The sequence below is a fragment of the Polypterus senegalus genome, chromosome 14 (genome assembly GCF_016835505.1).
Source record: "Polypterus senegalus isolate Bchr_013 chromosome 14, ASM1683550v1, whole genome shotgun sequence".
NCBI lineage: Eukaryota > Metazoa > Chordata > Cladistia > Polypteriformes > Polypteridae > Polypterus > Polypterus senegalus.
In genome coordinates this window covers 43,425,716-43,443,327 of record NC_053167.1, presented here as the reverse complement: position 1 = coordinate 43,443,327, position 17,612 = coordinate 43,425,716, and the positions used below count along the sequence as shown (strand labels likewise).

At 37.0% G+C, this 17,612-nt stretch overlaps 1 protein-coding gene across 2 annotated transcripts in view; it reads right to left on the bottom strand.

Moving 5' to 3' along the window:
• ccm2l (CCM2 like scaffold protein) overlaps positions 1-17,612 on the bottom strand; it is a 69,710-nt gene that overhangs the window by 45,679 nt on the left and 6,419 nt on the right. The window contains exons 2-4 of one of the 2 annotated variants that reach the window (XM_039735838.1): positions 10,553-10,720; positions 6,129-6,212; positions 2,926-3,109 (exon numbers count right to left, since the gene is read on the bottom strand). In XM_039735838.1, the coding sequence (XP_039591772.1) occupies positions 2,926-3,109; positions 6,129-6,212; positions 10,553-10,720 (436 nt within the window). The remainder of the gene's footprint in view (positions 1-2,925; positions 3,110-6,128; positions 6,213-10,552; positions 10,721-17,612) is intronic. The other variant, XM_039735839.1, reaches the window with a different exon arrangement.

The window sequence follows — 17,612 nt, the reverse complement described above, 5'->3', positions numbered from 1 at the left end:
AAGGTAAGGTTCAATTAAAAAAATTCATTTACTTTTATATAGGACCCAGTATAAAACTATGGTCACTATAAACAGTTTTAGAGTCATGTTAAAAATGTTTTAATTGTTTTTAGGGGTAATATGTATTGTAATTCTGGGGTTAAAAATGTATTTTAGATAAGGAAAAGGGCTAATGGAAAATATCTAATCAAAAAATGCATTTTTTAAGATTAGGGCTCCATCTAATTTTAAGTTTAAGTGAACAGAGGGGAAGGAGGTATAAAATTATTAAAATTATGCAAACTAATAGAACTTTTACTGGTATGTAAAAGTTAGCCAACGTTCAACCAGCAATGCCGCCCTCTCAGGAATTAATTCTACTGGATGGAAAGACTCTTTGTGAAAACCTTTTTCAGTTAGTAATGGAACAACGTTAAACAGATATTATTTCATTAAAAACTTAAATTTGAGTCTGATGGTCTGATTGTAATGATTGTGAATAACTAACTAATGGAAAGAAAATGTTGGCTTTAGAGAAGACATGTTGAGGTTGTTTATATAATTGTTGTAACTTTTTTATCGTAGATGGTTGGTGTAAGAGTAATCAGTTATGTAATCATATTGAAATTATCAGTTTTGTGACTTCTGGAAAAAGCTGAAATTTCTGTAATAAATTAACAAAATGGTAAAACTCGGCAAAAGGGAAACTGTCAAATTTAGCATCTAAGAAATTCATATTAACCCTGCGGTTGGCTGGCGACCTGCCCAGAGTTTGTTTTCTGCCTTGCACCCTGTGTTGGCTGGGATTGGCTCCAGCAGACCCCTGTGACCCCGTAGTTAAATAAACTACTACTACTACTAGTTAGGATATAGTGGGTTGGATAATGGATGGATGGATGGAATTCATATTAGGAAGCATTGAAGGGTTGGTTTTTTCTTAAAATAGCTTGTTTAGATTATTAAAGTGCTATCTGATTTTTTTCTAGTAGTTCTGGGATGTACTGTATATTGGGCTTGCAGGAAGGAGAAAGACTTGTAGATCTATTGCTATGCATTAGTTTAACTCCATACTGTACTGTACTGTATATCAGGTTTAGTATTAGAAGTATTTCAATTAGATTGTTCCAGTGGTGGTTGTACTGAGAAAGAAGAGATTAGTTTAGTTAAGATAGGTATGGGGTTGGAAATCAGAGTTCATCTATGAGAAAGAAACCAGTATTGGTTAGAATGAGGTCAAAAGTAGATGTAGAACTCAGTTAAACATGTTTCTTGTCTCCTTACCTGCACGTGATTTCCATGAGCGTGACAAAACTTGAAGTATATCTAGGCAAGGTATCTGCATGTTACATCTACTACTATTTGTGGGTAATGTTACCTATTTGAGTTACAGTATGATTTCTGGCATTCAGGTAAGTGCAATGAAGTTTGGGTTGGAAAATAACATGCAAGCTTATTAGGGAGCTGGTGGAAGTAGTCTTTCTTCACAGATACAAATTGTACAAGCTATTGTGAGGATTAAATACTCATAAATTAGAATATACAAAGGAGAAATGAAGTCATGTAAAGACTGCATAAAGTGCACTTGTTTAATGTTCTTTTACTGTTATGTATTTTTGATATCTAGAATTTTTACAATTGTATGTATTTTCTTTTAAGAATGGATTTGCATTTATATTAGATAATTAAAAGAAACAGATCTGATTCAGGAGGCATGTTTTACTTTAGTGATAAGACCAGCTGTGCTTTAAAATTTACCCAAACTCCCACCAGTGTCTTTAGGAGATTCTGGTAAGTACTGACTTAGGATGTAACATTTGTCGTTGGGATGACGGGGTTACCAGAAGTTACCACTTTTGACATGGCCTGGAAGGGGAACAGGATGAATTTGGAAGAATGAGTACACTTAGCTTCCTCCTTCAGAAATAAAGCTTTAAGTTGTGTAATTTATGGTAAGGGAGCTAGGAGCATGCATCAAACCAGTTGGGCAAGGGTAATCTGTGCAGACATTACGTTAGCCTATAAAGCCCTTTCCCAAGGAAGAAAGACTAGACATAAGAGTGGAAAAGCAGTTTGTGTGCCCACTGGTCTTAAGCATGGCTCTTTATGATTAGTCTTGCTTTGGAGGCCATTCTGTATTAGTTCATACTTTGTGACAGAAATTGGCATAAGTTGGTTACTCCACTTCTCTAACTTTGTCTTGCCATCTTAACATGAAGAGAAGAACCATGTCTCTCTTATCCTTTCTCCATAAAGAAGACAGATCTATCTTAGCAGCCATATTGAGAGAGGAATACGGCCTGTTGCAATACTCCATTCAAAGCCAATGTTTTAGCAAAGACCAAGATAAGCTTAGTGGCACCTACAAAGGTAAGATGCAATGCTACTTAAGTTGTATTAGTTTGTAATCAACACTCTGTATTCTGTTTCTGTATAATTTGGGCATATTATCTATAATAGATAATTCATTAGAAGTGTTTTTTCTCTAAAACAAGGTCACTTAGGACTCTATAGGACACAACACAAGCCTTTGAACTATAGGAGATCTTTAGCTCAGCTGGCTAGATCATTTGTGTGTCAATACTAAGCATGATCCTAGAGCCAGGGTAACTTAGGTTTCATCTACTTTATTCATCTTGATGTTCTCAACGCCCTTTTCCTAATGCTGCTCATTGAGATTTAACTAGTGAAATCATTAAAAAAAAACTCTACTGTAGGCCACCAAGCCTCTACTGGAGTAGATCCCACACAGAATTATCTAATTTATTTTTATCTTTCACCACAAAGCATTCAATGACTGCCTGTTGAAAAGGTGACAACAAAATATTTACATTGTTAAGTCTTCATTCCCAAGCAGTCTAGCAATTAAGGGGATGTGTGCAGAATCAGCGAGTGTCTCCATTGCTGAAAGTGCCAGCATTAGTTGTGTGAAGTAAAGGAAGCAGTAACCTGTTTTTAGAACAAGCAGATGCAACGCATCGTCACGTAGATAGGAGGCTGCAGCAATTTCATGCGTCGGGATCCTCAGAATGAGCTCTTCATTGTCTCTCCAGGTGAGAAGCAAGCAGCGCGCTGACAGGCTCAAGATGCTGTCTTGCTCAGATGTTGTATGAAGTGGCAGTTCTTTCAGTTTCTATAAAGAGAGAAATTGGAAAATTCATCTGCAGCTGTCACATAGTATAATTTGCTTTTTATCCTTTCTTTGTGAAGACTTATTTAAAAACAAGTGCACCTTTAGGTGTACTCATTAAATTAACAGAATGAAGTGATGTAAAATAGCGATTAAATGAATTCCTTTTTAGCAGCAGAGTTAAATGGCATAATAATTGTGGAACAAGTATTTTAAGCTATTAAAGATCGAGCAAGGGGGGATTCTCGAGAAAAAAAAAAATCCTAATGTTCAAGGGCATAATAGATTGAAAACCCAAAATAAAGCAAGAAGTGGGAAAAAAATCTGCAAAAGGTCAAACAGGTCTTCCATTGTAATAAGCTTTAATTATCAGCAGCGGTGTTACACGCAGTACCTTATTTTGAGAAGGCTGCCAGACCCGCCTGAGTTTTCTTAATCTCTATATTAAATACAAGAGTCGTGGGTACTGTAGCTATCCACCCTCTTCACTCCATCTTCATATTTGACTTGTGCTGCTTATTATCCAAGGCACAAGTGACTAGATCAGATCAAGTCACAAAAATGATAAACATTAAAAAATACTTCCTCTTTAACATGTCATGATTGTTTGAGAAGAATTGTGCAAGAATATGCTCTGCTGATGTTTAAGTGTATTGCTTATGCCTAAAACACATACAGCATGCAGTACAGACTATTTCCATCCATTAATCTTCTGAACCAGCGTATTCCATTACAGGCTTTCGGGGAGCCAGAGCTCATTATGATGGTAGACCTGAATGCAATTCCATTCCATCACATGCTGCTCTCACTCATACAGAATTAATTTAGTGTCAACTATTTTCCCAAAATTTCTGTTCAGGGAGAAAATCAGATGATATAGAGAAAACTCAAGCTGACAGTAACACAACATGCAAATTCAACTCAGAACGAATCAGAACCCAACTTGGAACTGGGAAGTAAGAGTGTTAATCTAAATTATATATTGTCATCTACTTTGGCATATTTTTAGCCAGACAGATGGTCAGCGGCCTAATTTGAATGAGCTAGTCGGAAAACACAAAGCTAAATGTTCATCCTCTGACACTGACTCATGGTGAGGCTTTAAGCAAACCTCTTTGCATAAGAAATGATGAGAATGAACAGGTGGATATGAGAGTGTCACAAAGTGAGAGAAAGATGATGCTGAGTTGAGAGAATAACTTGGTGTGGAGGCAACGGGTGTTGTGATGAAGAGAAACAGACTAAGGTGGTCTGGCCATGTGGAGTGAAAAGCAACGGACGGTTAGATGAAGAGGTGAACCATGACAGAGGTGGAGGGGATGAGGCCAAAGAAGACATAATTGGAGGTGGCCTCAGATGCTATGAAAAGAATGTGTCTCACCCAAAAAAATGCACAGGAAGCAAATTTGGGGAGCAAATGGCCAACTTGGGTATCTGATGAACAGATGTTCATAAAACCTCTAAACAAAACGAATAAAAAGGGAAAACATGCTAGACTGTGCATACTGCTGTCATCTCCCATACAATCATCTACACCCATGCACTGCCAGCATGTGTGCACTAGCCATGTTGTTTTTCTGTCTTAGTATTAAATGCTCTGTCTGATATATATAACATTTATGTTTGATACTAATTTTTTAATATGAACAGTTACACTTTTATCTATACAGTATATTTTTAACTGCCATTGTTCTCTTTAGTGATTTGCGTCTGAACAAACTGTACTGTAAGGAATAATGACAATCAATTGATTTGAGTGAATTTAATTGAAATAGATTGAGCAATTTAGGGGTGTTTGGACTGTTAAAAGAACCATAAGAAATAAGGATGGATTATAATTGCTGTGCTGTACACAGGATGAGGAAGGTAATGCTACTTTCTGCATTTATTAACCTTTGATAAACTGTGAAAATAATAAAGGGTGGTGTATTATATGGTGCCTCACTGCTCCAAATACTTGAGTTTAATGCCCAAACACCAACTGCATGATTTTTATATGTTCACCTAAGGTTGCTGTGAATTTTTTTCTGTCAACCTGTAGATTCTACACACATCACAACAATGTGTGCAACAACTGGCAAAATTGAAGTGTGGCTATGTGGTTAAGTACTTCTTTTTTCTCAATATTTGCATTGTCACAGATTGCAGATTGTGTGGTCATACTTAACTCATTTGGATGTTTTGTTAGATTTTTTAAAAATGTTTTTAACAGAATTTCTAAAACATTTTTCAATCATTGAGTATTCCACTACTGTCAGCATGATTACTGCTGTGCACTTGTGACTTTTTATAATTACTTCCATTTTAGAATAACATTTAGCTCATTATTTCTCAATTTTTGTTTGTCTCTTACATTGTTTGGATTTTCTTTTCATAATTATATGCATATATTTAATAGAACTTAAAATAAACTGTGTTCGGATTCAGCGGGTTGGAAAATGGATGGATGGATAAATAATGCGGTGGGCTGGCGCCCTGCCCGGGGTTTGTTTCCTGCCTTGCGCCCTGTGTTGGCTGGGATTGTCTCCAGCAGACTCCCGTGACCCTGTAGTTAGGATATAGCAGGTTGGATAATGGGTGGATGGATGGATAAATATATAAAATAAATAATTGTATTTATATATTTAATTATGTTTATATTTACTTTATATTGCAATGTTTTATTTACCCTGCCCTTGTTTGTTCTTAGCACAGACAACCTTTTTTAGGAACAGTGCCTGATGCTCCTGGGCAAAGCTGTGGGTTCCCCATAACTCTGTTTATACAGTATATATAAAGGTAAAAAGTTCATAAAATGGATTTATGGAAGGATGGATAACTGTGATACACACCACATATTCAGTATTTCATTTGCTCTCAATACCTGCTGCGGATCTGTTCTATGAACATCACCAAAATGCAAATACCAAATAATACACTGTATTTAATATATAAAAAAAAATAAGAATCATTCACTAACAAAAAGAACTTACTAAATAAAAAAACAAACAAAAAAAAAAGTTAAACAAACATGTTCACATACCCTGGCCGTGTCTAGGAGTTGCAGAAGTTCATCTCGACTGGAAGGATTTAAAGAGCATGATACCCATGTTAAGTGGCCCAAAAACTACCAAAAAAAGAAAGAAAACTTTGGCTTGTATATCCTTTTTGCAACAATTACTTACAGTATATATATAAAATCTACTGTAATGATCTATCTATGCTTAATAGGTTTATACTAAAATAGAAAATCTGGTAGAAGTAGTAGACCCTCCTGGATTGTTAAGCTCCTAAACTCCTCAGCCTATCACAATAAGTGTAACAGAGCCTTAATGTGTCTCTTTGCTTTGAAATCCATCTTGTTTCATTCAAGTCCCACAGCTCATGAGTTTAACCGAGGATGGATGTGTCAAATGGCCTGTAAATTGAGAGATTAGCCTGACAAATTCACTTAACCACTAATGTCTGATACATCAATAAACCAGTAGGCCTAGGTTGTTTTCATACTGCAGCTCAATTCTTTTAGCCAAATCCAAAAATTTTAGAGAAATGTGAACCAGCAAAAAAACCCCACATGAAATCAGAATATATCAGACAGACCTTAGATCATTTTCTTTTGTGGTACTAAATTTGAAGCAGACATACGATAAGATATGAATGTGACTCGAGTTTAAATGTGTGAATCCAAATTGTCTGGAAATTTAAACTCCCAAACTAATTTTACTTTCTTATTTTGCAACCTTTGTCATATATCTGCACTGGAAATTAAGATTGATTGCAGTACTGACTCATTGTGCCAATGGTAAGAAAGAGAGATGGCAGACGTAAGAATTTGGTGTAAATGTTGCCAGCCAATATATTTGTTGCCAGCCTATGTGTTTTTTCACAGAAATGGCAGATATTCCTTTCTGAGGGAGTCTTGGAGATGGATATTGACAAAAGTAATAAAACATCCCCCTTGGCGATCTCAAATTATCAAACCACTGTTTTGCATCAAAGTTCTCAACATCTTGCTGTATTCCATGTATGCACTGTATATGTATACACTATGCTATATTTGGATTGCTTACAAAATGAATTTGAACTGAGTGGCTGACTGACAGACTGACTGTCACAAAAAGTGTGTAAAATAAAAATATGACTTAAGCTACTCAACTTGTTAAACCTCTACTTGAGTCACCTGTTTCCTCCTTGCCTGAAGACATCAAGCCATTCTCTATTGGGAAGGAGCAATAAGAGCATATTTGGAGGTGCTGATTTCACTGACTACACCACACTCATCTATAAATCACCCCAGTAGCCACTGAAGTCATAGTCCAAAAATACTGAAAAGACAACAACATCTGCAACCAGCAGAGATACAGTATACACTGCAGGACCACATGCTGGGTACTCTCAAAGATTTGGCTAAATCTTAATATTGCAGATAAAACACATGCTTGAAGATTATTTTTTTATTTTTATATCCACCTTCAGTTTACAACTTACACACCACAAAAAGGAGTAAACGGCACACAACGGTAGCCCTGGAAACGCACAGCCTATTGGAGCATTCACACATATCCTGGGGATTCCCCAGTTGCCCTACCATGATCTTCACAAGGCTGTAACCCTGCTAATACTATAGCTCAGGGGTGAGGATTGTCGGTCCTGGAGGGCCATAGTGGTTGCAGGTATTTGCCCCAACCTAATTTCTTAATGTGAAGTAAATTATTCCTGTTGAAGCACTTATTGTTCAAGGAACATTTTTATACTTCATTTTATTTGTCATTCTTGTAAAGATTTCCCAACCTTGAATTCTTATTTTAGTCTTAAATTTCTGCATTCGCTGCTTTAAATTACTCCTTATTTGCAATCTGATGCAAATGGTAAAGGAACCAGCAGTTCTCCATGTAACTTGTCTCCATTTATATCTGTGTGTATTCGTTGTGAACGCTGTGGTTTAATCAAATATTTACTTGAAGGTTCTGGTTACCATGCTACAAGAAATATGTAACAGCTCTTGTATCTGAGCAGAGGAGAACAATCAAGTACATCCTAGGAATCCATACTACAACATATTCACAGAATTAAACCTATTTAGCCTCAAACAGGCAGCATGGGGATCTAATTCAGGTCTTTTTCAAAAATAATTGACAAGTTAGATCCAGCAGAATGTTTTCAACACAACGCTGAATCACGTACTTAAGGACACCAGTAGAAAATATGGGGAAGTGCGTTTTGGACTGAGACCAGGTAGCACTTCTTTACTCAGAATCTTGAACAAACTACTGAGACATGTAATTGAAGCAGAAACCGTGACAACCTTTAAGAAGTATCTGGATGAGATATTTTAACAGCTTAGCTACTAGATAGACAAATAATGTTGATGAACTGAATGATCTTCTCTTGTTTGTCAAATTTCTTATGCTCTTTTGTTTTAAGGTGGATGAATAACATAGTTAATGCAGAACCCTTAGTGGGGTCCTCTTCAACATTTTTCAAAGAATATGGACATGGTTTTACATTAATACTGGTTTCTCATATCATTTTTGGGGTTGACTGTCCATTGCTTAAATTCATTATCATCATGTTTCATCAGGTTTCAGAACAAATCATAGTACAGAAACTGCACTTGTTAAAGTAGTAAATGACTTGCGGGTAAATGCAGACAGAGGCCGTTTATCTGTTGTCATCCTCTTAGATCTGACTGCCGCATTTGATACCATTAGTAACAATATTCTTAAAAATCGCCTTAGTCAGTGGGTGGGCCTCTCTGGCAGTGTCTTAAATTGGTTTGAATCCTACCTGGCAAGTAGAAAATTCTTTGTAACTTGTGGTAATTATACTTCAAAGACGCATTATATTCTATATGGTGTTCCACAAGGCTCTATCCTGGGTCCACTGCTCCTTTCGATTTACATGCTCCCGTTAGGTCAGATTATCTCGCGGCATAACATGAGCTACCACAGCTATGCTAATGACACGGAACTGTATTTTTCAATAGCACCTGACAACCCGAACTCTCTTGATTCACTGATACAATGCCTTACTTGCGTTTCTGAATGGATGAGTAGTAATTTTCTCAAACTAAATAAAGAGAAACCAGAAATTTTAGAGATTGGCAATAATGGATATAATTAGGTTGTTAGAAATAAACTTGATGCATTAGGATTAAAAGTCAAGACGTAGATAAAGAATTTAGGGGTAACTATTGACTCTGATCTGAATTTTAAATCAAATATTAATCAGATTACTAGGACAGCATTTTTCCAGGTAAGAAATATAACAAAAGTTAGACCTCTTATAACACTGGAAGATGCTAAGAAATTAATTCACGCTTTAGTTTTCAGTCGACTCAATTTCTGTAACGCACTCCTCTCGGAAATACCCAAAAAAGACATCAATCGATTGCAACTAGTGCAGAATGCAGCTGTTAGCATCTTAACTAGGAAAAGAAAATCTGAGCACATTTCTCCAGTTTTGATGTTACTACATTGGTTGCATGTCATTTAGAATTGACTTTAAAATACTGCTTATAGTTTACAAAGCCTTAAATAATCTCACTCCATCTTGTATTTCGGAAATGTCTTACACCTTACACTCCAGATCGTAACCCTAGATCTTCAAATGAGTGTCTGTTTAGAATTCCAAGAGCTAAACTTAAAAGAAGTGGTGAGGTGGCTTTCTGCTGCTATGCACCTAAAATCTGTAAGAGCCTGCCAATAGGAATTCACCAGGCTAATACAGTGGAGCAGTTTAAAAAACTGCTGAAAACACATTACTTTAACATGCCTTTCTCATCTTCATCTTAGTTTAATCCTGATGCTCTGTATATTCAATTAATTATCATTATTCATGGCATTCATGTTCAAAATCTGTACTAACCCCTACTTTATCTTCTGTTCTTTTTCCGCTTTTCTGGGGTGGCGACCTGCACCACCACCACCTGATCAAAGCACTGTGATGTCATCATCAAGTTCTTCCATGAGAACCCTGAATACCATGAGGACTGATTGAGGTCATTTATGTTAGATAGAATGCTTAGCAGAGGTTAGGCAGTCTCGTGGTCTTGAACCCCTGCAGATTTAATTTTTTCTCCAGCCTCCCTGGCCATCAGACCTTACTTTTATTCTATGTTAATTAGTGTTCCCTTATTTTAATTCTTATTTATTTTGTCATTTTTCTTTCTTCATCATGTAAAGCAGTTTGAGCTACATTGTTTGTATGAAAATGTGCTATATAAATAAATGTTGTTATTGTTAGTCAAGCATTTCACCTTGAATTTATTCTAACATTAACAAATACACTTTAACTATTCTTAGAAAGCAACTCATACACTTAAAAAGCCTAAATATCACTGTATAATTTAATTTTATAATTTATAATTTTAAATATAATGTAAAAGTTAATCATATGTCACAATGTTTTCTATTTGCTCAGATGACATCATTACTTTGTTATTTTAATTTGAAAGGAGCAGCTTACTTTAACTTCTTTCTCGACATAGTCATGGAGTAACCTCTCTGGGTCAATGAAATAGTCCGGGGGGTAAAGTGGCACAGAGTGAAGGGGTCTTCGGTACAGACTATTTTTCTCAGCCTGCTTACGTGCCGCCTTAGGAAAAACCAGGCGTTTGATTGGAGAAACAAAACCCTACAGAAAATAAAAAGATATGATTATGAAGCCAGTGTAGGTCTGTTAGGGTGCATGTCCACTTCAGATAAATCATTTAGACCTTGCTTGTTTGTTTTTAATCATGACTATAACACATACAATAAAAACAGTGCTTTTATAAAAAAAAATAATGAGATATCTTAGTTTAAATTAAATAAATAAATGCCAGCATATAAATATATAAATCAAAAGGTTCTCAACTACAATGATGGGTGCGTCAGCTTGATTGTACATTGAACGAGCTGACTGTGTCACAACCAGTGGTTCCAAGTGACCCTGTTCCATTCCCAGGTTGAGCTGCATTTGCAAATGTGCAGCAAATGTTAGTCAGCCTCTTGTAAACAAGTTGAACACAGAAATGTTGACCGCAAACAATGAACAAGCAGACTTCCTCCATAGTACTTCACCACAACTCACACTCAAAGGGAAAAGCATAATAAGCATACATCCAGAAATGTTACTTGCACTCAGGATGGAAATGGGAACTGCAGAAGACCAGCAAAGTTCTTTGTTCAAAAAATGTACGCATTAGGCGTCTTAGGTTTGTTTGTGACAAAATTCATATATATGAAAGCTCTCTCATAGCTTCTGTTCTATTCAGATTAACACCAAGACAGCTAAAATACACAAAAGTGATGCATAAAGTATCTACTGTATATATATAACTCACTAAGGCAAGACACCCATGGAAAGGGAAGACAGCCATGAAAAGCACGCCGGAAGGGGAGTGGATTCACTAAGCCGCCGACAAGTAAGACACCTATGGCGCACGCAGGAAGGAGCCACGTCGGAGGTGAATTGCCATATGCGGCGTGTAAAACGGTTTGCAAGGGGTATCCCATGGGATCCTTAAAACAATCCTTTACAACTGAGGTTAAAACACAATGAAGTAAGCAGTCTTTAAAAACCGAGTTTTCGGTTACGACACATCAACGCGTGCACCATAGCAAACTGTTTAACACGCTACATACAGCAATTCGCATTCGCGACAAACATGTGTCTTCTTAGATGCCCCTGCAGGAACACGGAAAGTCTACGTAACTCACAGGTGCATCTGGACTGTGCAAAGACGACAACGACTCAAGTGACGAGTTGGAGGTGGGCACATGAGCGATGGCGGTCCGCCAGTTTTCAGTCATGGACGATTGTGTGTTGGTTTGTTCTGTGCATTGTTACAACGTTGCTTTTATTGCTGATTTATTCCTTAAAAATCATTAAAAAACCGGCCTGATTATGCGGTGTATGGTACGCCATGGGTTTCACATCCCTTGGTCATAGCCACTCTGATATCTCTATTTGTGTTCTTTCACAGGCTATAAAAGACACCTTTCAAAGAAAAACTGAAGAAGTGAAGCTCACTCTCAGCCTTGGATCACATATTGCTCCAGGTCTTAATGACTTTTTAATCTATTTTTTCTTTTTCTCTAATGGCAGCTCCTTTCATTTTCCCAGCTTTGTTCCCTCTTTCCCTTTCTACATACATAACATGCCTTTTTCTTGTCAGTCACACTCCTGATGAAGGCTATGTAGCTGAAATGTTTGATCTCTTACTTCCTTTTCTTAACTTTTTTTTAATTTGCACATTGTACAGTGGTGCTTGAAAGTTTGTGAACCCTTTAGAATTTTCTATATTTCTGCAAAAATATGACGTAAAACATCATCAGATTTTCACTCAAGTCCTAAAAGTAGATAAAGAGAAACCAGTTAAACAAATCAGACAAAAATATTATACTTGGTCATTTATTTATTAAGGAAAATGATTGAATATTACATATTTGTGAGTGGCAAAAGTATGTGAACCTCTAGGATTAGCAGTTAGTTTGAAGGTGAAATTCGAGTCAGGTTTTTTCAATCAATGGGATGACAATCAGGTGTGAGTGGGCACCCTGTGTTATTTAAAGAACAGGAATCTATCAAAGTCTGCTCTTCACAACACGTATTTGTGGAAGTGTATCATGGCATGAACAAAGGAGATTTCTGATGACCTCAGAAAAAAAGTTGTTGATGCTCATCAGGCTGGAAAAGGTTACAAAACCATCTCCAAAGAGTTTGAACTCCACCAATCCACAGTCAGACAGATTGTATACAAATGGCAGAAATTCAAGACCATTGTTACCCTCCCCAGGAGTGGTCGACCAACAAAGATCACTCCAAAAGCAAGGCGTTTAATGGTCAGTGAGGACACAAAGGAGACCAGGGTAACTTCTAAGCAACTGAAGGCCTCTCTCACATTGGCTAATGTTCATGTTCATGAGTCCACCATCAGGAGAACGCTGAACAGCAATGGTGTGCATGGCAGGGTTGCAAGGAGAAAGCCACTGCTCTCCAAAAAAAAATTGCTGCTCGTTTGAAGTTTGCTAAAGATCACGTGGACAAACCAGAAGGCTATTGGAAGAATCTTTTGTGGACGGATGAGACCAAAATAGAACTTTTTGGTTTAAATGAAAAGCGTTATGTTTGGAGAAAGGAAAACACTGCATTCCAACATAAGAACCTTATCCCATCTGTGAAACATGGTGGTGGTAGTATCATGGTTTGGGCCTGTTTTGTTGCATCTGGGCCTGGACGGCTTGCCTTCATTGATGGAATAATGAATTCTGAATTATATAAGAGAATTCTAAAGGAAAATGTCAGGACATCTGTCCATGAACTGAATCTCAAGAGAAGGTGGGTCATGCAGCAAGACAACGACCCTAAGCACACAAGTCATTCTACCAAAGAATGGTTAAAGAAGAATAAAGTTAATGTTCTGGAATGGACAAGTCAAAGTCCTGACCTTAATCCAATCGAAAGGTTGTGGAAGGACCTGAAGCGAGCAGTTCATGTGAGGAAACCCACCAACATCCCAGAGTTGAAGCTGTTCTGTATGGAGGAATGGGCTAAAATTCCTCCAAGCCAGTGTGCAGGAATGAGCAAAAGTTACCGGAAACATTTAGTTGCAATTATTGCTGCAAAGGGAGATCACACCAGATACTGAAAGCAAAGGTTCACATACTTTTGCCACTCACAAATATGTAATATTCAATCATTTTCCTCAATAAATAAATGACCAAGTATAATATTTTTGTCTCATTTGTTTAACTGGTTTCTCTTTATCTACTTTTAGGTCTTGAGTGAAAATCTGATGATGTTTTAGGTCATATTTATGCAGTGTGACAGATTAGGGTTTTCTCGCACCCTTGTACCCTCAGACACCTCGTTAGACACCAGACAAAAGTTCAATAATAGGATTTATCTATACTAATAAAAGGCAAAGCCCTCACTGACTCACTAACTCACTCACTCACTCACTCACTCACTCACTCACTCACTCACTCACTCACTCACTCACTCACTCATCACTAATTCTCCAACTTCCCGTGTAGGTAGAAGGCTGAAATTTGGCAGGCTCATTCCTTACAGCTTACTTACAAAAGTTGGGCAGGTTTCATTTAGAAATTCTACGAGTAATGGTCATAACTGGAACCTATTTTTCTCCATATACTGTAATGGACAGTTCAGCTTGATGGCCGTGGGGGCCGGAGTTGCATGTGACATCATCACGCCTCCCACATAATCACGTGAAATGACTGTGAACGCAGTACGTAGAAAACGAGGAAGATTTCCAAAGAGCGCTTAACAAAAAACACCATTTCACAATTGAGAAGGCAGCAAAAGATTATTAATGCGAGTGACGCATACAAGCATATTCATAAGTGCAGCTACTGCGGAAACAAAGCACGGTGTGAACCGTAAGTTTAAATTAAGTTTATAGACACACTCACGCTGCTGTTTGTCATGCCTACAACGAATATGATATGGCACAAGCACAGCTGAAAAGCTTTGATGCATGTACTCTGAGCAGCTCATGTCAACTGACTTTGCAGGACTGGAAAAGATTAAATTAAGTTCATACACACGCTACCGCTAAATTATTCGCAGGCAATTTCCACAACTTAATACCGGGAATGGCTGTTGAACATCTTACATTCACGAGTACCAATTTGGGTGGTGAACATTTCGATGATTGAAACCTGTTATCTTTACAACGGTTGACAAATACGGAATATAACTTGAACACAACACATCCTCCAAATACGAACCTGATTGAAATAAATAATGATAATCAAATCCTTGATGACAGCAACACTCATAACGGTCAGAAAACTATTACATTGACAATCATGTTACGTTATTTTTAAAATGTTTCCTTTTCTTAGCACAAGCACAGCTGAGAAGCTTCGATGCATGTACTCCGCATTAAAAAAAATAACGCATTTAATCACACTTTGCATTCCAAGAAAGGGGAACATTTGTCAATGCATGATTTCCCAGTACATCGATTACATTGATGCACACATCAGAGCTACAAAAATGTGAGAGTCGGAAGAAAGCGCGTTGCTAGGATTGATCGGAGGCAAATTTCATTTCAAAAGACTACCCGATGGAAGCCTTGATAAGAGCGTGGTTTTGTGCAAACTGTGCAAAAATGAGTTTGCATACCACCGAGGCACTTCAACCTTACGGTACCATCTAAATGCAAAACATGTTACAGCGTGCACAGAAACTGTGTATGCCGTTAGCATTAGCAGTACGAGTTCGAGTACCAACAAAACGTGTCGGCAGCCCAAACCTGATGAAATGACTGGCTTCAGGACCAAAATTAGTAAGTCAACATCTGTCAAATTTACAAATTCTCTCACAAAATGGATTGCTTTGGACTGTAGACCACTAAGAGTGGTGGAAGATGGGGGTGTTAGAAAATGTGCTACAGTTAGCGTCAGGAGATCCAACTTTACAACTGCCTTGCCGAAAGACTATTTCAAGTAAAATTCAACAGCTTTATGACACTGAAAAGCAAGCAAAATCGATGCATTACAGAGAGCGGACTTTGTGGCTCTTACTGGGGATCATTGGACTTCCGTGACCGTTAGTAATTCTAATTACATCTAATCACAAAATGTTCAATGATCACACTGTTTTAGCCTAATGTACAAAATAATTTTGGCTAAGGTTACTCAGAGTTTAAAGGTGAAGCTGGTCAAATTATGTTTCTGCCTTATTTTTTAAGAAGTAAAACTGCACTTTATGTTGAAATTTTTGTTATTATTATTTAAAGACAACACCATTCTGAAAATGTACTTAGAGTACTTAAAATACCACTTTATTTTTAAGTCTGCCCAATTTTAGCCAGGAAAGATATTTTTGTTTCTGTTTTGAATTGAAATGCAGTTTAAATGCTTTTTTTTTTTAAATTAAAAGAGCTTGAGTTTACAATATTCATGTCCATGTCTATTATTTGATTCTGTTGCCCACTAAAACCCTTTTAAATTAAAAAAAACGTTTGCGATTTGGGGCAAATTTTCTTGTGCAATTACAAACGATTAATCAAGATTAATTAATTACACAGCCTCTAATTAATTAGATTAATTTTTTTAATCGAGTCCCACCCCTAATATATATATATATATGTAGATATGTATATGCATATATATGTATATATATGTATGTGTGTGTATATATACAGGTATGTATATATATGTATATGTATATATATATGTATGTATGTATATACAGTATATGTATGTGTGTATATATATGTTTATGTGTGTATATATATGTATATATATATGCCAGCAACACTTATGACAATGACAACACAATTACATTGTCAATCATGTTACGTTATTATTAAAATGTTTCCTTTTCTTTTTCATTACTTCTTTAACACACTACTTCTCCGCTGCGAAGCGAGGGTATTTTGCTAGTTATAATAATAAAGTGCACAAAGCACCCTCCTCTCCACAATACTCAAACAAATATACAATAATCAATAAACCAATCCTCCACTCCAAGATGTTTAGCCACCCTGCCTCCCAACTCAGCTTGTCCGTCTGGGATTTCCCACAGTCCTTTATACTGCTCAACCTGGAAGCGTTTCACCCTCTCTGTCCATGTGACCTGGAACACTTCCGGGTCAGATAAAAATCCTTCTTTTTCTTCACCCAGGAAGCACATCGTTCCCTTTGTCCATGTGACTATGACGTATTCCTGGGCGTAAGGCAAATAGTCTCTGGGCCTCCCTGCAGCGACTCCTGGCGGCCCCCATGGTATCCAGGAGGGCTGTGAATAAAGACTCCAATTTCCATAATGCCCTGCTGGTCTTCGGGGCACCTCCATACTGCAAGGAGGGCTCCACCTGGCGGCGTTGGGGTATTGGCCAGGATGAACAGCCAGCCATACATCACAGCAGAAATATAGAAAATTCTAAAGGGTTTACAAACTTTCAAACACCACTGTATATTGCAATGCACCAGTTGAACTAAATTAAATCAAATTTTATTTGTCACGTACCAAATATACATTCAGTACAATATATAGGGAAATGCTTAGTTCCTCAACTTCAAAGACTATGCCTTTAAAATGCAGCATATACTGTAAATTTGTATAAATGTGTTTAGTATAAAGGATATGTTCTGTATTTTTCAGGTCAAAATGATTTCTTCACAATCGTAGTATACTGTTTATTAATTTGTCATTTGAAGTTGTGTTCTAAATTGAAGCGTTTTTGATAGATTTTAAAACTGCCTTGTCTGTTCTTGCAGTTTACAATGGTATGAAGGTTACCAGGGTCCATACATAAAAAAGACTTAAACTTACCAAATACATCCATTTTTCTAGGCAAGAAGGTTACTGAATATTATTTTGCATCTTGAGATTGCATGAATTTTGTAAAAAAGTGTATCCATGTCACTTTAGAAAGGAATATAAAAGTATATAAATTATTTGTGAGCTTCAGCCATTTTAAAAGAAAAACAGCTCTGTGTCTCATCTTGCTTCCCCTACTGCAGCATGTCAAAGGGAAGAAACAAGAGCCAGCCCATCATAGGAA